The sequence below is a fragment of the Salvelinus fontinalis genome, chromosome 10 (assembly GCF_029448725.1).
Source record: "Salvelinus fontinalis isolate EN_2023a chromosome 10, ASM2944872v1, whole genome shotgun sequence".
In the NCBI taxonomy this organism is placed as follows: Eukaryota; Metazoa; Chordata; class Actinopteri; order Salmoniformes; family Salmonidae; genus Salvelinus; species Salvelinus fontinalis.
In genome coordinates, this window is record NC_074674.1 from 6,160,135 (window position 1) to 6,185,155 (window position 25,021).

The following is a 25,021-nucleotide window of genomic DNA, read 5'->3' on the forward strand; positions in this document are numbered from 1 at the left end:
TATATCAATATTTGTGCATAAAGGCGTTTCCACCATTTCCTGCATAATTAATTTTACTGACACAAAAAGATCCCACCATGTCGAATGAACCAATTATGTCGCCATTTCTAAAACTGTACCGATACTACGTGTTTCCATCAAAACTGTCATGATTTTATTTTTATGTGGTATGACTTTACTCGCAAAAAACTGGATGGAAACGTGGTTACTGTAATAGATTTCCATTAAAATGGTTAAAAAGAGCTTTTTATTGTAACGATCGTCTGTTGAAGAAGGTGTGGACCAAAGCGCAGCATGGTAAGTGTTCATGCTTACTTTATTAAAACGGAACACTGAGACAAAATAACAAAAATAGAACAACACGAAACAGTTCTGTCTGGTGCAGACACAAAACAGAAAACATCTACCCACAAAAACCATGTGGGAAAAAGCTACCTAAGTATGGTTCTCAATCAGAGACAACAATAGACAGCTGCCTCTGATTGAGAACCACACCCGGCCAAACAACAAAGAAATACAAAGCATAGAAAATGAACATAGAATGCCCACCCAAATCACACCCTGACCAAACCAAAATAGAGACATAAAAAGCTCTTTACGGTCAGGGCGTGACATTTTTCCCCAAAACACTCTGCTAGGACTGTCTGGGAGTGGTCTGAGTGGGGAGGGGAAAACTGAAAAGTAGCTGTTATTGGCAGAGAGGTTTGGAACTCTCTTTGTTATTGGTCTATTAACCAATTTTGGAGGTTGGTTCGGTTTTGGTTTGATTATGGAAAAATTATTATTTTCGATTTCGGTTTAGATATTTTTTTTACATTAAATGCATTATGAAATAATGACATACAAATTATTTTTGAGCTTTCCTCTGTCAGAGGTCCACATTGGGTAGACATCAATAGAAAAATAGGAAATGACTATGAAATAATAAAACATTTAATTAATTCGTTTTTATTTTATGACATTATTATTTTTCATTCCATAAAGTCATCATCTCATCTCTACTCAGCCAGTAGCAGCCAGTCAAACAACCATAATGTTATCTCTGTGCTCCAATACTGTATCGCTTTAGTCATCCTATTTAGCCAGCCTGCCTGAGTATGCTGCAGAGCTGTCTGACAAAAATCATTTGACTAGTTCTTCAAACCCACTAGTTATTGTGTTGCCTACATTCCTCTCTCATTTGGTCTATGCTATATGTGTGTATCCAGCCTAATGTAACAGTTGTTAAAGTCAATGAATGTATATACTTTATGAAGGTAATAATACCCTTTCTAAACCCAGAGGAGCAACATCGCGGGAACACTTGAGAAACACACCAACAGTCCAGGCTGGGGTTTGGGGTTTGAGAAGCCAATGAGAGAAGTGATGAATTCTTCCTTATTTCTTAATTTTCTTGAAATCTAAAAACGCAACTTAAACCAATGTCTTAAGGAGTTGAACATGTTATTACTCCAACCTCGTGAAAGTGACAAACTGACGTTTGAATTTTACATTGAAAACTACTTCAATGAGTGCTTTTGATTTGATGGCCTTTAAATGCGTATTTCGGTGCAAGACGACCGTGAGACCCGCTGACGGTTTTCTGCCCATAAGTTTAGCTAGCCAACTTTGCCATGACATTGCCTACAAGCATGATCAGTGATTTCTATTGGAGAAGCAGTTTCTGGCTGCATTCCAAACACGTAAAAGACACACTCTCCCCACAGCCCTCAAATTAAGTGGACACTTCTAATGATGTATCATGGCGTATGACGAGTTGACACTTGCAGGGCAAGGGGCGAGGGAAGAATTAATTAATTTTAAATGGACCACCCTTGTGTGATGCCAGGGAAAGTTGTATGCCCTATCTAACATTTCCAAAAGCTAACCAAACAAAAACATTATTACCTTCACATAATTACTTTTTGCATGGTAGACTTTACTGAGAAAGACTGTGATGACTCAAACTTTTGGATGCATTAATATTAATGAACTAACAATTCCCGCCTTTTGTTCAGTCTGTTGTGATACAGCCCATGTAACAGCCAGCGGAGCTGCTGAAGGAAAGGCTCCTGGGCCAACTGACGGCTCAGGGAAAAACAACATCAACGCTAACATATTGGCTTAAAATGGGTGTACTGTACTGCACTCTTAGAAAAAATGGTGCTATCTTGAACCTAAAAGGGTTCTTCATCTGTCCCCATTAGAAGAACCCTTTGAAGAACCCTTTTTGGTTCCAGATAGAACCCTTTTGGTTCGTAGAACCCTTTTTGGTTCCATGTAGAAATCGTCCCACAGAGGGGTTCTACATGCAACCCAAAATAATTCTACCTGGAACCAAAAAGGGTTCTCCTATGGGGCCAGCTGAAGAACCCCTTTGGAACCATTTTTTCAAAGAGTGTAATATGACCCTTTCCCACCTGGACAAAAGGAACACCTACATACGAATAATATACTTTGACTACAGCTCAGCGTTCAACACCATAGTGCTCTCCAAATTCATCACTAAGCTAAGAACCCTGGGATTAAACACTTCCCTCTGCAATTGTATACTGGACTTTCTGATTGGCTGTTCCAAGGTGGTGAGGGTAGACAACAACACAGGGGCCCCTCAGGGGTGTGTGCTTAGCCCCCTCCTGTACTCCTTCTTCACCCACGACTGCACAGTAGCACACAACTCCACCACCATCATTAATATTGTTGACAACACGACGGTGGTAGGCTTGATCACCGACAACGATGAGACAGCCTATAGGGAGGAGTTCAGAGACCTGGCAGTATGATGCCAGGACAACAACCTCTTCCTCAACTTCAGCAAGACAAAGAAGCTGATCATGGACTACAGGAAACGGAGGGCCGAGCACGCCCCATTCACATCGACGGGGCTGTAGTGGAGACTCTCGAGAGCTTTAAGTTCCTCTGTGTCCACATCACTAAGGACCTAGCAAGATCCAAACACACCAACACAGTCGTGAAGAGGGCACGACAACGCCTCTTCCCCGTCAGAAGGTTGAAAAGATTTGGCATTAGCCATCAGATCCTCACAAAGTTCCACAGCTGTACCATCGAGAGCATCTTGACTGGTTGTATCACCACTTCTTATGGCAACTGCTCGGCTTCCGACTGCAAGGCGCTACAGAGGGTAGTGCGTACGGCCCAGTACATCAATGGGGCCGAGCTCCCATCCATCCAGGACCTCTATACCAGGCGGTGTCAGAGGAAGGCCCTAAAAATTGTCAAAGACTCCAGCCACCCAAGTCACAGTCTGTTCTCTCTGCTACCGTATGGCAAGCTGTACCGGAGCGCCAAGTCTGGGACTAAAAGGCTCCTGAACAGCTTCTACCCCAAAGCCATAAGACTGCTGAATAGTTAATTAAATGGCTGTCTGGACTCCCCCCACCCCCTACCTACATGTACATAGCACTTCAATCAATCACCTAACCAAACCTACATGTACATATTACCTCAATCACCCCAACTACCTCATACCCCAGTACACTGACTCAGTACCGGTACTCCTTGTATATAACCTGTATGTAACCTGTATATAGCATGTATATAGCCTCTATATAGCCTGTGTATAGCCTGTATATAGCCTGTATATAGCCTCTATATAGCCTGTGTATAGCCTGTGTATAGCCTGTATATAGCCTGTGTATAGCCTGTATATAGCCTGTATATAGCCTGTACATAGCCTGTATATAGCCTCGCTAATGTTATTTTATTGTTACTATTTTAGTTTAATCCATTTGTTAAATTTCATACTTTTTAACTGCATTGTTGGTTAAGGGCTTGTAAGTAAGCATTTCACGGTAAGGTCTACACCTGTTGTATTCAGCATTTCACGGTAAGGTCTACACCTGTTGTATTCAGCATTTCACGGTAAGGTCTACACCTGTTGTATTCAGCATTTCACGGTAAGGTCTACACCTGTTGTATTCAGCATTTCACGGTAAGGTCTACACCTGTTGTATTCAGCATTTCACGGTAAGGTCTACACCTGTTGTATTCAGCATTTCACGGTAAGGTCTACACCTGTTGTATTCAGCATTTCACGGTAAGGTCTACACCTGTTGTATTCAGCATTTCACTGTAAGGTCTACACCTGTTGTATTCAGCATTTCACTGTAAGGTCTACACCTGTTGTATTCAGCATTTCACGGTAAGGTCTACACCTGTTGTATTCAGCATTTCACGGTTAGGTCTACACCTGTTGTATTCAGCATTTCACGGTTAGGTCTACACCTGTTGTATTCGGCGGATGTGACAAATAACAATGTTTTTGATTTGATTTGACATGTTAAATGGTCTTTGAAATTTCCAGGGCAATTTACCGGAGTTATAGCTATTACCATTCTAACTCAGTTATGCCTAAACTGCTCCTTTTCCAGATAAGCGCTACGTCATTTCAGGACATTATATACATACTACCAATTCTTGTTTGATATTTACAATGCCGTTTGGTGAGTTTCTACACATATTGCTGTTGTGTATCGTATTGCAGTATCACCATTTCACAACCGTTGTATTGAGAACTACACTACATATCTAGGTAGGGAGGAGGGAGGGGAGGGGAGGGAAGAGGAAGGGGAGGGTAGGGAAGAGGAGGAAGGGGAGGGTAGGGAGGAGGAAGGGTAGGGTAGGGAGGAGGGGAGGGAGGAGGAAGGGTAGGGTAGGGAGGAGGGAGGAGAGGGGAGGGAGGAGGAAGGGTAGGGAGGAGGAAGGGGAGGGGAGGGAGGAGGAAGGGTAGGGTAGGGAGGAGGGAGGGGAGGGGAGGGAGGAGGAAGGGTAGGGAGGAGGAAGGGGAGGGGAGGGAAGAGGAAGGGGAGGGTAGGGAAGAGGAGGAAGGGGAGGGTAGGGAGGAGGGAGGGGAGGGGAGGGAAGAGGAAGGGGAGGGTAGGGAAGAGGAGGAAGGGGAGGGGAGGGAGGAGGAAGGGTAGGGAGGAGGGAGGGGAGGGGAGGGAAGAGGAAGGGGAGGGTAGGGAAGAGGAGGAAGGGGAGGGTAGGGAGGAGGAAGGGTAGGGTAGGGAGGAGGGAGGGTAGGGAGGAGGGAGGGGAGGGAGGAGGAAGGGTAGGTTAGGGAGGAGGAGAGGGAGGAGGAAGGGTAGGGAGGAGGGAGGGGAGGGGAGGAGGGAGGGGAGGGGAGGGGAGGGAGGAGGAAGGGTAGGGAGGAGGAAGGGGAGGGGAGGGAGGAGGAAGGGTAGGGAGGAGGAAGGGGAGGGGAGGGAGGAGGAAGGGGAGGGAGGAGGGAGGGTAGGGAGGAGGAAGGGGAGGGGAGGGAGGAGGAAGGGGAGGGAGGAGGGAGGGGAGGGAGGAGGGAGGGGAGGGAGGAGGAAGGGTAGGGTAGGGAGGAGGGAGGGTAGGGAGGAGGAGGAAGGGGAGGGTAGGGAGGAGGGAGGGTAGGGAGGAGGAGGAAGGGGAGGGTAGGGAAGAGGAGGAAGGGGAGGGTAGGGAGGAGGGAGGGTAGGGAGGAGGAGGAAGGGGAGGGTAGGGAGGAGGGAGGGTAGGGAGGAGGAGGAAGGGGAGGGTAGGGAAGAGGAGGAAGGGGAGGGTAGGGAGGAGGAAGGGGAGGGAGGAGGGAGGGTAGGGAGGAGGGAGGGGAGGGAGGAGGAAGGGTAGGGTAGGGAGGAGGGAGGGGAGGGGAGGGAGGAGGAAGGGTAGGGAGGAGGAAGGGGAGGGGAGGGAGGAGGAAGGGTAGGGAGGAGGAAGGGGAGGGGAGGGAGGAGGAAGGGGAGGGAGGAGGGAGGGTAGGGAGGAGGAAGGGGAGGGGAGGGAGGAGGAAGGGGAGGGTAGGGAGGAGGAAGGGGAGGGGAGGGAGGAGGAAGGGGAGGGAGGAGGGAGGGTAGGGAGGAGGAAGGGGAGGGTAGCGAGGAGGAAGGGGAGGGTAGCGAGGAGGAAGGGGAGGGGGGGAGGGGAGGGAGGAGGAAGGGGAGGGGAGGGAGGAGGAAGGGGAGGTAGGAGGAAGGGGAGGGTAGCGAGGAGGAAGGGGAGGGTAGCGAGGAGGAAGGGGAGGGTAGGGAGGAGGGAGGGGAGGGAGGAGGAAGGGGAGGGTAGGGAGGAGGAAGGGGAGGGGAGGGAGGAGGAAGGGGAGGGGAGGGGAGGGAGGGTAGGGAGGAGGAAGGGGAGGGTAGGGAGGAGGAAGGGTGGGGAGGAGGAGGAAGGGTAGGGAGGAAGAAGGGGAGGGGAGGGAGGAGGAAGGGGATGGTAGGGAGGAGGAAGAGGAGGGTAGGAATGGGAGGGGTAGGTAGAGAGGGGAGGGGTAGTTAGGAGAGGAGGTTAGGGGAGGGTAGGGAGGAGGAAGGGGAGGGTAGGGAGGGGAGGGGTAGGTAGGGAGGAGAAAAGGGGGGAGGGAGGGGAGGGGTAGGTAGGGAGGAGGAAGGGGAGGCTAGGGAGGGGTGGCAGACTTAGCACCTGCGGACTCTTCCTACCATGCTTCGCCATGTTGTGGACACAGCTCCATACTGAATGGCTGGCTGGGGGTCTGGTAGAGAGGTGTGTTGTGGTCAGGCCTCCATACTGAATGGCTGGCTGGGGGTCTGGTAGAGAGGTGTGTTGTGGTCAGGCCTCCATACTGAATGGCTGGCTGGGGGTCTGGTAGAGAGGTGTGTTGTGGTCAGGCCTCCATACTGAATGGCTGGCTGGGGGTCTGGTAGAGAGGTGTGTTGTGGTCAGGCCTCCATACTGAATGGCTGGCTGGGGGTCTGGTAGAGAGGTGTGTTGTGGTCAGGCCTCCATACTGAATGGCTGGCTGGGGGTCTGGTAGAGAGGTGTGTTGTGGTCAGGCCTCCATACTGAATGGCTGGCTAGGGGTCTGGTAGAGAGGTGTGTTGTGGTCAGGCCTCCATACTGAATGGCTGGCTGGGGGTCTGGTAGAGAGGTGTGTTGTGGTTAGGCCTCCATACTGAATGGCTGGCTGGGGGTCTGGTAGAGAAGTGTGTTGTGGTCAGGCCTCCATACTGAATGGCCTGCTGGGGGTCTGGTAGAGAAGTGTGTTGTGGTCAGGCCTCCATACTGAATGGCTGGCTGGGGGTCTGGTAGAGAGGTGTGTTGTGGTCAGGCCTCCATACTGAATGGCTGGCTAGGGGTCTGGTAGAGAGGTGTGTTGTGGTCAGGCCTCCATACTGAATGGCTGGCTGGGGGTCTGGTAGAGAGGTGTGTTGTGGTCAGGCCTCCATACTGAATGGCCTGCTGGGGGTCTGGTAGAGAAGTGTGTTGTGGTCAGGCCTCCATACTGAATGGCCTGCTGGAGGTCTGGTAGAGAAGTGTGTTGTCAGCTGGCATGCTGCGTTCTGAGAGGAGGCAGGGTGTTTGGTATTCTGTGTGTGTTCCTGTGTAAGGGTGAGAGAGTGTGTAGAGGGGAACCACAAACAGACAGCTCCCTGTTGGCCTATGACTGACTGACAGACTACTCCTCAGTGAGCCCAGAAACCCCTGCTGCTTCCTGCCTGTTTATCCCATTCTCTATCCCTTTGTTGTTTACTTTCGTTTCAGTGAGTGCCTATTTGTATTCATGTGGCATGTGCTTCTAGGAGAGTACATACTGTGTTTTGTGGAGCACAGTGCAAATGATGTTGTCGTGGCTATCGAACACTGTGCATGCAGGGGAGCACACATTGTATGTTGTTTGCATGTGATTTTGATGTCCCTTAAATTACAGGTGTGTGTGTGTGTGTGTGTGTGTGTGTGTGTGTGTGTGTGTGTGTGTGTGTGTGTGTGTATGTGTGTGTGTGTGTGTGTGTGTGTGTGTGTGTGTGTGTGTGTGTGTGTGTGTGTGTGTGTGTGTATGTGTATGTGTGTGTGTGTGTGTGTGTGTGTGTGTGTGTATGTGTGTGTGTGTGTGTGTGTGTGTGTGTGTGTGTGTGTGTGTGTGTGTGTGTGTGTGTGTGTGCTCGTTAGATAGAACCCTGGGAGGAAACAGTGATATCATTAAAAACCCTCAACCAGCTGCCTGCTTGGCCCTCTGCCAGGGGACTCTGCTGACACCATAACATTATTTATTGTAAATAAATATATGCCCTAGCAATGCACCCTCCCTACTTCTACACTAGAGGAGCTGAATGATCATTCAGGCTGGATTCTCCTTTTCTCACCATGTTGTAGCCTGTTCCATTATTTCCTGTGGGGTCGGTTGTTAGAGATGGTCTGACTTCAAGTAATTCATGGCGTTAATAGTTCCTCATGCGTAAAATCATAGTCAATGTCACAATAATACAAAGATGAGTTGGTGTGCCTCTGTAAATGACTATGGCAGACATTTCTCCTGGAGATCACAGACATGCAGCTGCTTTGGTCCAAAAGCATTTGTTAGGATTTTACATTTACTCCCACGAAGCCTGCTACTCTACTTGCTCTGTAGAGACTCATTCTACATGAAGCCTGCTACTCTACTTGCTCTGTAGAGACTCATTCTACATGAAGCCTGCTACTCTACTTGCTCGGTAGAGACTCATTCTACATGAAGCCTGCTACTCTACTTGCTCTGTAGAGACTCATTCTACATGAAGCCTGCCTCTCTACTTGCTCTGTAGAGACTCATTCTACATGAAGCCTGCCTCGCTACTTGCTCTGTAGAGACTCATTCTACATGAAGCCTGCCTCTCTACTTGCTCTGTAGAGACTCATTCTACATGAAGCCTGCTACTCTACTTGCTCTGTAGAGACTCATTCTACATGAAGCCTGTCTCTCTACTTGCTCTGTAGAGACTCATTCTACATGAAGCCTGCCTCTCTACTTGCTCTGTAGAGACTCATTCTACATGAAGCCTGCCTCTCTACTTGCTCTGTAGAGACTCATTCTACATGAAGCCTGCTACTCTACTTGCTCTGTAGAGACTCATTCTACATGAAGCCTACTACTCTACTTGCTCTGTAGAGACTCATTCTACATGAAGCCTGCCTCTCTACTTGCTCTGTAGAGACTCATTCTACATGAAGCCTGCCTCTCTACTTGCTCTGTAGAGACTCATTCTACATGAAGCCTGCCTCGCTACTTGCTCTATAGAGACTCATTCTACATGAAGCCTGTCTCTCTACTTGGTCTGTAGAGACTCATTCTACATGAAGCCTGCTACTCTACTTGCTCTGTAGAGACTCATTCTACATGAAGCCTGCCTCTCTACTTGCTCTGTAGAGACTCATTCTACATGAAGCCTGCCTCTCTACTTGGTCTGTAGAGACTCATTCTACATGAAGCCTGCCTCTCTACTTGCTCTGTAGAGACTCATTCTACATGAAGCCTGCCTCTCTACTTGCTCTGTAGATACTCATTCTACATGAAGCCTGCCTCTCTACTTGCTCTGTAGAGACTCATTCTACATGAAGCCTGCCTCTCTACTTGCTCTGTAGAGACTCATTCTACATGAAGCCTGCTACTCTACTTGCTCTGTAGAGACTCATTCTACATGAAGCCTGCTACTCTACTTGCTCTGTAGAGACTCATTCTACATGAAGCCTGCTACTCTACTTGGTCTGTAGAGACTCATTCTACATGAAGCCTGCTACTCTACTTGGTCTGTAGAGACAGCCTGCCTCTCTACTTGGTCTGTAGAGACTCATTCTACATGAAGCCTGCCTCTCTACTTGCTCTGTAGAGACTCATTCTACATGAAGCCTGCTACTCTACTTGGTCTGTAGAGACCGACTGGCTGTCGGGTTGGGGACCCTCAGACGTAAGGCTCAGGTGTACTGGTGAGCAGAACAGATTGCATGGAGCAGGGAAAGACATCTGGCGGAGTAGCAGTGGAGGTTTATTAGCATTCGGATAATGTACAGCTGGACCAGGAGGAGTAGGGCAGATCATTTAACCCCAATCAGCTGTGACTGAGCTGTTATTTAGATTAAAAGGGCTTCACACCAAAACGTGTTGGCCTACTGGTGCTGGGAAAATCACTCAAGGTATTAAACTATCCAACAGTGGATTGATTGATTGTCTGTCTACATTGAGACAAACTACGTAGGTCGTCTTCCAGGGTCAGGCCCATGTTCGTCTAGCTGCAGGTTATTGTGCATGCAGCAGGAGTGTAAAATAAGACCAGCAATTGTCATGGTATCTGTGTCAATGTGTTAATCTACAGTATACTGTCTGTGTCAATGTGTTAATCTACAGTATACTGTCAGAGTCAATGTGTTAATCTACAGTATACTGTCTGTGTCAGTGTGTTAATCTACAGTATACTGTACATGTCAGTGTGTTAATCTACAGCATACTGTACATGTCAGTGTGTTGATCTACAGTATACTGTCTGTGTCAGTGTGTTAATCTACAGTATACTGTACATGTCAGTGTGTTAATCTACAGTATACTGTCTGTGTCAGTGTGTTAATCTACAGTATACTGTACATGTCAGTGTGTTAATCTACAGTATACTGTACATGTCAGTGTGTTAATCTACAGTATACTGTCTGTGTCAGTGTGTTAATCTACAGTATACTGTCTGTGTCAGTGTGTTAATCTACAGTATACTGTACATGTCAGTGTGTTAATCTACAGTATACTGTACATGTCAGTGTGTTAATCTACAGTATACTGTCTGTGTCAGTGTGTTAATCTACAGTATACTGTCTGTGTCAGTGTGTTAATCTACAGTATACTGTACATGTCAGTGTGTTAATCTACAGTATACTGTCAGAGTCAATGTGTTAATCTACAGTATACTGTACATGTCAGTGTGTTAATCTACAGTATACTGTCTGTGTCAGTGTGTTAATCTACAGTATACTGTCTGTGTCAGTATGTTAATCTACAGTATACTGTACATGTCAGTGTGTTAATCTACAGTATACTGTACATGTCAGTGTGTTAATCTACAGTATACTGTACATGTTAGTGTGTTAATCTACAGTATACTGTCTGTGTCAGTGTGTTAATCTACAGTATACTGTACATGTTAGTGTGTTAATCTACAGTATACTGTCAGAGTCAATGTGTTAATCTACAGTATACTGTACATGTTAGTGTGTTAATCTACAGTATACTGTCTGTGTCAGTGTGTTAATCTACAGTATACTGTCTGTGTCAGTGTGTTAATCTACAGTATACTGTACATGTTAGTGTGTTAATCTACAGTATACTGTCAGAGTCAATGTGTTAATCTACAGTATACTGTACATGTCAGTGTGTTAATCTACAGTATACTGTCTGTGTCAGTGTGTTAATCTACAGTATACTGTCTGTGTCAGTGTGTTAATCTACAGTATACTGTACATGTTAGTGTGTTAATCTACAGTATACTGTACATGTCAGTGTGTTAATCTACAGTATACTGTCTGTGTCAGTGTGTTAATCTACAGTATACTGTCTGTGTCAGTGTGTTAATCTACAGTATACTGTCTGTGTCAGTGTGTTAATCTACAGTATACTGTCTGTGTCAGTGTGTTAATCTACAGTATACTGTACATGTCAGTGTGTTAATCTACAGTATACTGTCTGTGTCAGTGTGTTAATCTACAGTATACTGTCTGTGTTAGTGTGTTAATCTACAGTATACTGTCTGTGTCAGTGTGTTAATCTACAGTATACTGTCTGTGTCAGTGTGTTAATCTACAGTATACTGTACATGTCAGTGTGTTAATCTACAGTATACTGTCAGAGTCAATGTGTTAATCTACAGTATACTGTCTGTGTCAGTGTGTTAATCTACAGTATACTGTCTGTGTCAGTGTGTTAATCTACAGTATACTGTCTGTGTCAGTGTGTTAATCTACAGTATACTGTCTGTGTCAGTGTGTTAATCTACAGTATACTGTACATGTCAGTGTGTTAATCGACAGTATACTGTACATGTCAGTGTGTTAATCTACAGTATACTGTACATGTCAGTGTGTTAATCTACAGTATACTGTACATGTCAGTGTGTTAATCTACAGTATACTGTACATGTCAGTGTGTTAATCTACAGTATACTGTACATGTCAGTGTGTTAATCTACAGTATACTGTACATGTCAGTGTGTTAATCTACAGTATACTGTACATGTCAGTGTGTTAATCTACAGTATACTGTCAGAGTCAATGTGTTAATCTACAGTATACTGTACATGTCAGTGTGTTAATCTACAGTATACTGTACATGTCAGTGTGTTAATCTACAGTATACTGTACATGTCAGTGTGTTAATCGACAGTATACTGTACATGTCAGTGTGTTAATCGACAGTATACTGTACATGTCAGTGTGTTAATCTACAGTATACTGCACATGTCAGTGTGTTAATCTACAGTATACTGTACATGTCAGTGTGTTAATCTACAGTATACTGTACATGTCAGTGTGTTAATCGACAGTATACTGTACATGTCAGTGTGTTAATCTACAGTATACTGCACATGTCAGTGTGTTAATCTACAGTATACTGTACATGTCAGTGTGTTAATCTACAGTATACTGCACATGTCAGTGTGTTAATCGACAGTATACTGTACATGTCAGTGTGTTAATCGACAGTATACTGTACATGTCAGTGTGTTAATCTACAGTATACTGCACATGTCAGTGTGTTAGGGCTCATTGTAGTCTCACACTATCCTGGTATATTGCCCTTGACTTTTGTTCTGTTCTCAGTGCTGTTGAAGCTTCATTTGTCTTTCATTACACCCCTGTTGGAGTATTTATACATGGATGCATGAACTCCATTTCTCCCTCTTTATTTTTACTCAGCTATATCTTATAATTCTAGTCCTGGTGTATTCCGCAGGGTTGCCTAGCAACACCATTCTTAAAGTCCAGAGCATATATTTGCGTATACATTACAGTGGATGGCGTATAGTACAGGAAGGCTTTAGGGACGGAGGGGGAGATTGGCACACGGTTAAAAGCTGGTACGACGGAAAATGTTCTACAAGGAAAGAACAAGATTATATTTGTTTCATTTCTTATATGTGTATTGGTGCTGTGGAGGCTGGTGAGGGGAGGACGGCTCATAATAATGTCTGGAACAAATGGAAAGGCATCAAACACATGGAAACCATGGAAACCATGTGTTTGATGTATTTGATACCATTCCACTCATTCCGCTTCAGCCATTACCACGAGCCCGTCCTCCCCAATGAAGGTGCCACTAACCTCCTGTGGTATGGTGATACTGCCGAAACACTACTTACTGATAATGATAAATGCTGCTGCTACACAGCAGAAGGGTTTTTGTGAAGCTACCGCTCACACCAGAAAATTCTGGATGATGGAGGAGGCTTGGTTATCTCATCTCCGATGCAATCATGAACTTGATCAAGGGGCAATGGCTTTTTACTGTAAGACTGATACACCTCTCATGATTGGTGAAGGAGAATGAGCTGTACAGACTGAGCAGACAGTGAAAGAGATTGAGCTGTGCAGATTGAGCAGACAGTGAAGGAGTGTATGAACAGAGGGGTAGATATTAGGAGGAAAAAGGGGGTCTCCCCTGCCAATTTGGGTCACTCATTAATACTGCAGAAAGCCCTCTGCTCTCGGACAGAAAGAGAGCATTTATTTGGCAAAGCGGCATTGTTATCTTGCTGACTGCCCGCCCCCTCACTTTCATTACTGGGGAGAGTAGCTTGTGTCAATGTGACCTCTCTCTCCCCAACCTCCTCCCTCTGTACCGTGCCCACCATCACCCTTCCTTCCTTCCTTCCTTCCTTCCTTCCTTCCTTCCTTCCTTCCTTCCTTCCTTCCTTCCTTCCTTCCTTCCTTCCTTCCTTCCTTCGTTCCTTCCTTCCTTCCTTCCTTCCTTCCTTCCTTCCTTCCTTCCTCCCTCTCACCTACCATCTTCCTCTTCTTCCTTCCTTCCTTCCCTCCCTACCGCCCACCCTCATCCCTCCCTACCACCCACCCTCATCCCTCCCTACCACCCCTGTAGGTATAAAAAATATATTTGAAAATTATCATTGAATTTGGTCTTTACTGCTATAGCCCATAGAAATGCATTGAATAACACATTTGTTCAAGGCATAACAGACAGTCCAAAAAAATCTATCATAAGGAATAAGGTTTTTAGGTATCGTTTTGAATTGTCATCCAATTCGGGATTCTAGGTCGGAAACTCAGGCATCTTTCTGGAGCTATCTTAATTTGATCTATCTGTTGTCACAGAGAACTCTCCTGCACAACAGAACATGCTAATTGGAGTGTACTCAAGGTTTAGAAAGGCTTCTAAAGTTTGTAATTTCCATTTTAACATTTCAGACTTGATTTGCCCTAACAACCCCATACAAAAATGTCCAATAATAATAATAATTCACATTTCCTGTCGCTGCAGAATTATTTTCCTGCTGTGAGAAGCAGGGTCAAAGGAAGATAGCACACCTGTAATGTTTCCTGCGTCATGAAACTATCTGTCTGCGTGTTTGGCTTTCAGATCACCAGAAGCTGGACAGAGAGGCCAGGATCTGCCGACTGCTGAAGCACTCCAACATCGGTGAGTTCTGTAGCAGACTGATCAGGTCATGCAGGCTTCCTCATCCTACTCTCACTCTTTCAGTATATATCATAAGCTCTATGGCAAATGCAGATTGGAAAAACACAAAAAGTACTATGATCCATAAAGATGTGTTCTATATCTTTTTATTATTGATTGGCCTGATTCCACAATATCATGTGTCACATTACACACATTCTTTCACTCTACCTATGAAGTAGTTCAGATTGGGACACTTCAGAAATATACGTCACTAGCCTTGGGTCAGATTCTGTTGAGAGCATAGTAAACTTTCAGTTAACTATAGTACAGTATTGACGTCATCTGCTTCCATTGAGCTGAATCATGCACCCAGTGAAAGTGCAACAGTCATCCAGAGAGATAGAACGCTATCTCGTTGGTGTGGTTCCTGTGTGTACAGCTGGCACCGTCAGACCCCGGTGTGTAATTTACTGATTAACAGGCTGGGAAGCACTTTTCTACTTTTCTTAGCCCCACACGTGTTTAATAATGCATCCCACTCGCTGCCACGGACAAGATCAGCTGCATTATTAATCCAAAGATATTTTCATCCGTGTTTGAAATGAGAGAGAGAGAGACACACAGACAGACAGACAGACAGACAGACAGACAGACAGACAGACAGACAGACAGACAGAGACAGACAGACAGACAGACAGACAGACAGACAGACAGAGACAGACAGACAGACAGACAGACAGACAGACAGACAGACAGACAGACAGACAGACAGACAGACCGACCCACCCACCCAACTGTGTGTCTAAACCGACCCACCCACCCACCCACCCACCCACCCAACTGTATGTCTAAACCGACCGACCCACCCACCCACCCACCCACCCACCCACCCACCCACCCACCCACCCACCCACCCACCCACCCAACTGTATGTCTAAACCGACCGACCCACCCACCCACCCACCCACCCACCCACCCACCCACCCACCCACCCACCCAACTGTATGTCTAAACCCACCTACCCACCCGCCCACCCACCCACCCACCCACCCAACTGTATGTCTAAACCCACCCACCCACCCACCCACCCACCCACCCACCCAACTGTATGTCTAAACCCACCCACCCAACTGTATGTCTAAACCGACCCACCCACCCAACTGTATGTCTAAACCGACCGACCCACCCACCCACCCACCCACCCACATACCCACCCACCCACCCACCCACCCACACACCCAACTGTATGTCTAAACCCACCCACCCACCCACCCACCCACCCACCCACCCAACTGTATGTCTAAACCCACTCACCGACCCAAACTGTATGTCTAAACCAGCCTCTGAGTGGTCAGAGAGAGAACTAATACAAGTGTGACCTGTGGATGCCCTCAGGTCAGGTTGTATGCTGCTTTGTGTACTGTCAGAGATAGAGAGATTATAGAGAGAGGACAGAGAGAGGGGGATGGAGAGAGGATAGAGAGAGGATAGAGAGGACAGAGAGAGGATAGAGAGAGGGGGTGGAGAGAGGATATAGAGGGGGGTATATAAAGAGGAAATAGAGAGGGGGATAGAGAGCGGATATAGAGAGGATATAGAGAGGGGGATAGAGAGAGGATATAAAGAGGGGGATAGAGAGCGGATATAAAGAGATAGAGATGAGAAGAGAGAGGATAGAGAGAGGTTAGATAGAAGATTGAGAGAGGGATAGAGATGATATAGAGAGGAAAAGATATAAGATAGAGAGAGGATATAAATGGATAGAGGGGATAGAGAGAGAATAGACAGAAGATATAACGAGGTTAGAGAGAGGATAGAGAGAAGAGAGAGGAGAGATAATAGAGAGAATAAAGAGAGAGGATATGGAGAGAGGGATAGAGATGATATAGAGAGGATTGAGAGAGGGATCGAGATGATATAGAGAGGGTTGAGAGAGGGATAGAGATGATATAGAGAGGATTGAGAGAGGGATAGAGATGATATAGAGAGGATTGAGAGCGGGATAGAGATGATAGAGAGAAGATAGAGAGAGGATAGAGAGAGGATAGAGTGAGGATAGAGAGTGGATAGATAGATGATTTAGAGAGGGGGATAGAGAGAGAGGATAGAGAGGATATAGAGGATAGAGAGAGGATAGAGAGAAGGATAGAGAGAGGATAGAGAGAGGATAGAGAGGATATAGAGAGCATAGAGAGAGGGATAGAGATGATATAGAGAGGATATAGAGATGATAGAGATGATATAGAGAGGATAGAGAGATGATATAGAGAGGATAGAGAGAAGGATAGAAAGAGGATAGAGAGGGATAGAGAGGATATAGAGAGCATAGAGAGAGGGATAGAGATGATATAGAGAGGATATAGAGATGATAGAGATGATATAGAGAGGATATAGAGATGATAGAGATGATATAGAGAGGATAGAGAGATGATATAGAGAGGATAGAGAGAAGGATAGAAAGAGGATAGAGAGGGATAGAGAGGATATAGAGAGCATAGAGAGAGGGATAGAGATGATATAGAGAGGATATAGAGAGGATAGAGATATGATAGAGAGAGGATAGATAGATTATATAGACAGGGGGATAGAGAGGGAGGATAGAGAGAGGATAGAGAGATGATATAGAGAGGATTAGGATAGGGAACCAACCACGCCCACACCCCATATAGGCCCCTTCAGATCAGACCTATGCCCCCCCCCCCCAAAAAAAATGGCCTCAACATGAGAGTCACACCTACGCCCAGGCTGTGAGAAGGCAAACAGGCCCAACCCCCACTCTTACACTAACCCAAGCCAATGGCATGTACCAGATGCTCAGCAGGCTCTGCTCACATTTACTAGTCCAAACCACACAACCAACAACATTGGACACTTTATGGAACACAAAGCCTTCACTATCTCATCCTGGAATATCCAAGGCCTGAGGTCATCTGCCTTTGCCCTAAAGAGCAGGAACCTGGACTCCACCAAATAAATAAGAAATACAGACATTGTCATCCTATAAGAAAAATGGTATAGAGGAAATGGACCCACTGGTTGCCCTCTAGGTTACAGAGAGATGGTAGTCCCATCCGCCAAACTACCAGGTGTGAAACAGGGAAGAGACTCAGGGGGTATGCTAATTTGGTATAGAGCAGACCTAACTCATTAAATGACTCAAAACAGGAACATTTTACATTTGGCTAGAAATTCAAAAGGAAATGATCTCAACAGAGAAAAATGTCCCCCTGTGTGCTACCTATATCCCCCCACTAGAATCCCCATACTTTAATGATGACAGCTTCTCCATCCTGGAGGGGGAAATCAATCATTCCCAGGCCCAGGGCGACCTAAATGCCAGAACTGGACAAGAACCTGACGCCCTCAGCACACAGGGGGACAAACGCGTACCTGGAGGGCCTCCAGTAGCTGTGCCACTAGAGATCCTGGTTCGAGTCCAGGCTCTGTCACAGCCAGCCGTGACCGGGAGACCCATGGGGCGGCGCACAATTGGCCCAACGACGTCTGGGTTTGTGGAGGGTTTGGCCGGCAGGGGGCGGGGATGTCCTTGTCCCATCGTGCTCTAGTGACGTCTGTGGCAGGCCGGGCGCATGCACGCTGACATGGTCGCCAGGTGTATGGTGTTTCCTCTGACACAGTGGTGTGGCTGGCTTCCGGGTTAAGCAGGCATTGTGTCAAGAAGCAGTGCGGCGAGGTCAGTACAGGTGCATCAAAGCTGGGACCGAGAGACTGAAAAACAGCTTCTATCTCAAGGCCATCAGACTGTTCAACAGCCACCACTAACATTGAGTGGCTGCTGCCAACATACTGACTCAAATCTCTAGCCACTTTAATAATAAAAAATTGGATGTAATAAATGTATCACTAGTCACTTTAAACAATGCCACTTTATATAATGTTTACATACCCTACATTACTCATCTCATATGTATATACTGTACTCTGTACATCTGCTGCATCTTGCCTATGACGCACGGCCATCGCTCATCCATATATTTATATGTACATATTCTTATTCATTCCTTTACACTTGTGTGTATAAGGTAGTTGTTGTTAAATTGTTAGATTACTTGTTAGAAATTACTGCACGGTCGGAACTAGAAGCACAAGCATTTCGCTACACTCACATTAACATCTGCTAACCATGTGTATGTGACCTATAACATTTGATTTGATTTAATTTGGCTTGGTTGGTTCATGTTTTGGAGGACACATGGCTCTTGACATTCGCCTCTCCCGAGTCTGTACGGGAGTTGCAGCGATGAGACAAGACTAACTACCAATTGGATACCACAAAAATTGGGGAGAAAAAGGGGCAAAAGTTCAAAAATAACAAGTAAAACACCTACCTGGAGGTGACAGCATTCCCTTCCCCATATGCCCCCCTAGGCACAACTACGACAACATAACCAACAAAAACGGGTCACAACTTCTGCAGCTCTGTCGCACGCTAGGTCTGTACATAGTCAATGGTAGGCTTCAAAGGGACTCCTACGGTAGGTACACCTATAGCTCATCTCTTGGCAGTAGACTACTTTATCACTGACCTCAACCCAGAGTCTCTCAGAGCGTTCACAGTCAGCCCACAAACACCCCTATCAGATCACAGCAAAATCACAGTCTACTTGAACAGAGCAATACTCAATTATGAAGCATCAAAGCCAAAGGAACTGAATAATATTAAGAAATGCTATAAATGGAAGGAAAGTAGTGTGGAAATTTACCAAAAAACAATAAGGCAACAACAAATTCAATCCTTTTTAGACATCTTCCTGGACAAAACGATTCACTGTAATAGTGAAGGTGTAAACTTGGCAGTAGAAAACCTAAACAGTATATTTGACCTCTTAGCTTTCCTATCAAATCAAAAAATGTTGAGCAGAACAATGACAAATGATTTGATGAAGAATGCAAAAACCTAAGAAAGAAATTGAGAAACCTATCCAACCAAAAACATAGAGACCCAGAAACCTGAGTCTACACCTTCACTATGGTGAATCACTAAAACAATACAGAACTACACTACTGAAAAATAAGGAACATCACGTCAGAAATCTGCTCAATGTAATTGAAGAATCCATAGACTCTAACCACTTCTGGGAAATTTGGAAAACACTGAACAAACAACAACACAAAGAATTATTTATCCAAAACGGATAAGAAGAAACAGTAAAAACATATACATGATCAAATACAAATCTTAGAATCAACTATTAAAGACGACCAAAACCCACTGTATTCTCCAATTACATTGAATGAACTACAGGACAAAATACAAACCCTCCTTCCCAATAAGCCTGTGGTGTTGATGGTATCCTACATAAAATGATCAAATAAACAGACCACAAATTCCAATTGGCTATACTTAAACTCTTTAACATCATCCTTAGCTCTGGCATCTTCCCCAATATTTGGAACCAAGGACTGATCACCCCAAAATTTGACCCCAATAACTACCGGTTATTAGGATAAGCGTCAACAGCAACCTTGGGAAAATCCTCTGAATTATCATTAACAGCAGACTCGTACATTTCCTCAGTGAAAACAATTGTCACGCTCTGACTTTAGTTATATTTGTTTTCTTTATTATTTGGTTAGGTCAGGGTGTGACAAGGGTGGTTTGGTTAGTTTCGTATTGTCTAGGGGAATGTAGGTTTATGGTGGCCTGAATTGGTTCCCAATCAGAGACAGCTGTTTATCGTTGTCTCTGATTGGGGATCCTATTTAGGTTGCCATTTTCCATGTTGGTTTTGTGGGTAGTTGTCCATGTTTAGTTGCCTGTGAGCACTACGTTGGCGTCACGTTTCGGTTGGAGTTTTATTGGCAACATCGTTAATAAATAAGTATGTATGCTCACAACGCTGCGCCTTGGTCCATTTCTTCAACAGACGGTCGTGACAACAATGTACTGATCAAATGTCAAATTGGCTTTTTACTAAATCACCATACAACAGACCACGTATTCATCCTGCACACCCAAATTGACAAAGAAACAAAACAAAGCAAAGGCAGATTCTTAAGATTTAAGAAAAGCTTTTGACTCAATTTGGCATGAGAGTCTGCTATACAAATTGATGGAAAGTGGTGTTGGGGGAAAAACATACGACATTATAAAATCTATGTACACAAACACCAAGTGTGTGGTTAAAATGGGCAAAAAACACATTTCTTTCCACAAGGCCGTGGGATGAGACATGGATGCAGCTTAAGCCCCACCCTCTTCAACATATATATCAATGAATTGGCGAGGGCACTACAACAGTCTGCAGCACCCGGCCTCGCCCTACTAGAGTCTGAAGTCAAATGTCTACTGTTTACCAAAGATCTGGTGCTTCTGTCCCCAACCAAGGAGGAGGAGGGCCTACAGCAGCACCTAGATCTTCTACACAGATTCTGTCAGACCTGGGCCCTGACAGTAAATCTCAGTAAGACAAAAATAATGTTCCAAAAAAGGTCCAGTTGCAAGGACCACAAATACAAATTCCATCTAGACACCGTTGCCCTAGAGCACACAAACAACTATACATACCTCAGCCTAAACATCAGCGCCACAGGCAACTTCCACAAAGCTGTGAACGATCTGAGAGACATGGCAAAAAGGGCCTTCTATGCCATCAAAAGGAACATAAAATTTTACATACCAATTATGATCTGGCTAAAAATACTTGAATCAGTTATAGAACCGATTGCCCTTTATGGTTGTGAGGTCTGGGGTCCGCTCACCAACCAAGAATTCACAAAATGGGACAAACACCGAATTGAGACTCTGCATGCAGAATTCTGCAAAAATATACTCAGCGTACAACGTAAAACACCAAATAATGCATGCAGAGCAGAATTAGGCCGATACCCGCTAATGATCAAATTCCAAAAAAGAGACGTTAAATTCTACAAGCGATTCCCAGACCTTCCATAACAAAGTCATCACCTACAGAGAGATTAACCTGGAGAAGAGTCCCCTAAGCAAGCTGGTCCTGGAGCTCTGTTCACAAACAGATCACACAGAGCCCCAGGACAGCAACACAATTAGACCCAAACAAATCATGAGAAAACAAAAAGATAATTACTTAACACATTTGGAAACAATCAACAACAAAAACTGAGCAAACTAGAATGCTATTTGGCCCTAAACAGAGAGTACACAGTGGCAGAATACCTGACCACTGTGACTGACCCAAATGTAAGGAAAGCTTTGACTATGTACAGACTCAGTGAGCATAGCCTTGCTATTGAGAAAGGCCGCCGTAGGCAGACCTGTCTCTCAAGAGAAGACAGGCTATGTGCACACTGCCCACAAAATGAGGTTGAAACTGAGCTGCACTTCCTAACCTCCTGCCCAATGTATGACCATATTAGAGACACATATTTCCCTCAGATTACACAGACCCACAAAAAATTCAAAAACAAACCCAATTTTCTAACAAACTCCTATATCTATTGTGTAAAATTCCACAGTGTGAAATCACAACAGCAAGATGTGTAACCTTGGGGCAACTAGTGAAGAACAAACACCATTGTAAATACAACCCATATTTATGTTTATTTATTTTCCCTTTTGTACTTTAACAATTTGCACAATATGATGTGAAATGTCTTTATTCTTTTGGAACTTTTGGAAGTGTAATGTTTACTGTTCATTTTTTGTTTAGTATCTATTTCACTTGCTTTGGCAATGTAAACATATGTTTGCCATGCCAATAAAGCCCTTAAATTGAATTGAAATTGAATTGATAGGGAGAGGGAGAGGGAGAGGGAGAGGAGATGAATAGAGAGAGGAATACAGGGAGGATAGAGAGAGGATAGAGATAGGGAGAGGATGGGAGAGGATAGAGATAGAATAGTGATAGAGGGACAGAAAGAGGAGAGAGGGATAGAGAGATGGATAGAGAAAGGATAGAGAAAAGATAGAGAGGATGAGAGAGAGGGAGTGGGATAGAGAGAGGAGAGGAATAGAGAGAGGGATAGAGAGAGGGAGGGGGATAGAGAGAGGAGAGTAATAGAGAGAGGGATAGAGAGAGGGAGTGGGATAGAGAGAGGAGAGGAATAGAGAGAGATAGAGAAAGAATAGGGATAGAGAGAGAGGAGAGGAATGGAGAGAGGGATAGAGAGAAAATAGGGATAGAGAGAGGGAGTGGGATAGAGAGAGGGGGAAGCTGAAACATCCAGCCTTCTATCAGCACCAGCAGAATTATTCCTGCTCCCACACACACTGGGGGGAAAGGAATACATGATCTCGCTGACGATTTGCCCCTGTGGCTGTTGATACATTTTAAAGCCCTTGTGGGAAATGATCCTGCACAGACTACTACTCAATAGGACAAAGAGCATTGTGTCACGGTGTCAAGTTCTCCCCTGATAATGTAGAAGTTGAGACCCTGGTTCTGCCGAAGGGTGGTTGTTTTAGATGTACACCATAGGTTCTGATATAAGCTAGATGGCTTTTTTTTACCCCAAATCAGCTGGATGCATTGAGACTCACTGCTCTCATCCAGCGCTCTCTATCCCTCAGCCCAACCTGCATCCATCACAGGCTATTAAAGAACAGACCCTTATCCAGCACTCTCTCTGTTCTCCTGTATCCACTATGCTGATTAACACTGTGCAGAGCGGCAGTTAGAGCCTCAGCCTCGTTTTGTTTATCGGCGCCCCCTTCAGCCTTCCTCTGCAGTAACTGGGGGCGGTTATTCGTCAACGAGCCAAAGTCCACCCACATACAGTGCATTCGGAAAGTATTCAGACCACTTGACTTTGTCCACATTTTGTTATGTTGCAGCCTTATTCTAAAATGGATTACATTGTTTTTCTCCCCGTTATCAATCTACACACAATACCCCATAATGACAAAGCAATTTTTCTATTTAAATGCAATATCACATTTACATAAGTATTCAGACCCTTTACTTAGTACTGTGTTGAAGCAATTATGATTAGAGCCTCAAGTCTTTGTGGGTATGGCGCTACAAGTTTGGCACACTTGTATTTGGGGAGTTTCTCCCATTCCTCTCTGCAGATCCTCTCAAGCTCTGTCAGGTTAGATGGGGAGGATCGATGCACAGCTATTTTCAGGTCTCTCCAGAGATCTTCGATCGGGTTCAAGTCCGGGCACTGGCTGGGCCACTCAAGGGCATTCAGACACTTGTCCCAAAGCCACTCCTGCGTTGTCTTGGCTGTGTGCTTAGGGTCGTTGTACTGTTGGAAGGTGAACCTTCGCCCCAGTCTGAGGTCCTGAGCGTTCTGGAGCAGGTATTCATCAAGGATCTCTCTGTACTTTGCTTCATTCATCTTTCCTTCGATCCTGACTAGTCTCCCAGTCCCTGCCACTGAAAAACATCCCACAGCATGATGCTGCCACCACCATGCTTCACTGTAGGGATGGTGTCAGGTTTCCTCCAGAGATGACAATGTAATCCATTTTAGAATACATTTCTAAAAACCTGTTTTTGCTTTGTCATTATGGGGTATTGTGTGTAGATTGATGGGGGAAAAAACGATTTAATCAATTTTAGAATAAGGCTGTAACGTAAGAAAATGTAGAAAAAGTCAAGGGGACAGAATACGTTCCGAATGCACTGTATATAAATTCCAGTCGTACTTTTTCAAAAGCCGTTTCAAAGTCAGCTATGAATACCAGGCCTGGTTTACCAGATGTTTTGAAGTGTTCTATTGTTTCCAGTACTTGTCTTATATTATCGCCAATGTATTGTCCATGTTAAAAACCTGTGTGACTAGAATAAATAATATCCGACAATACCAGATCTTCTTGTTGAGTATCTGATAATCTTCCATTTTTATAGGAGTGGTTAAAACATACAATAATGGGCCTTTGAGTACATCAAAAACAGATTAGTATACCTCAACTGGTATTCCATCCAGCCCTGGAGTTTTCCCGGACTTAAAGGCTTTAATTGCATCAAGAAGTTCCTCCTCTCCAATTTGGCCTTCACATTAGTCTTTCTGTACAGATGTTCATTTTACATTATTAATACATTACGTTGTCATATTGCTTTGTGGGTGAGACAGAGGAGCCATCAAATCTCTATTCAGTTAGACACATCCCTATTCAGTTAGACACATCCCTATTCAGCTAGACACATCCCTATTCAGTTAGACACATCCCTATTCAGTTAGACACATCCCTATTCAGTTAGACACATCCCTATTCAGTTAGACACATCCCTATTCAGCTAGACACATCCCTATTCAGTTAGACACATCCCTATTCAGTTAGACACATCCCTATTCAGTTAGACACATCCCTATTCAGTTAGACACATCCCTATTCAGTTATACACATCCCTATTCAGCTAGACACATCCCTATTCAGTTAGACACATCCCTATTCAGTTATACACATCCCTATTCAGTTATACACATCCCTATTCAGTTAGACACATCCCTATTCAGTTAGACACATCCCTATTCAGTTAGACACATCCCTATTCAGTTATACACATCCCTATTCAGCTAGACACATCCCTATTCAGTTAGACACATCCCTATTCAGTTATACACATCCCTATTCAGTTAGACACATCCCTATTCAGTTAGACACATCCCTATTCAGTTAGACACATCCCTATTCAGTTAGACACATCCCCATTCAGTTTGCGTTTCCTGTAGATATTCCTCAGATAGATGGTTGACAACAGCCTGGACAAGTGATTGGTA

At 44.9% G+C, this 25,021-nt stretch overlaps 1 protein-coding gene across 7 annotated transcripts in view; it reads left to right on the top strand.

Moving 5' to 3' along the window:
* Positions 1–25,021, top strand: part of camk2a (calcium/calmodulin-dependent protein kinase II alpha) — a 99,302-nt gene that overhangs the window by 15,143 nt on the left and 59,138 nt on the right. For all 7 annotated transcript variants that reach the window (XM_055935548.1, XM_055935549.1, XM_055935545.1 and 4 more), the window contains exon 3: positions 14,312–14,371. In XM_055935548.1, the coding sequence (XP_055791523.1) occupies positions 14,312–14,371 (60 nt within the window). The remainder of the gene's footprint in view (positions 1–14,311; positions 14,372–25,021) is intronic.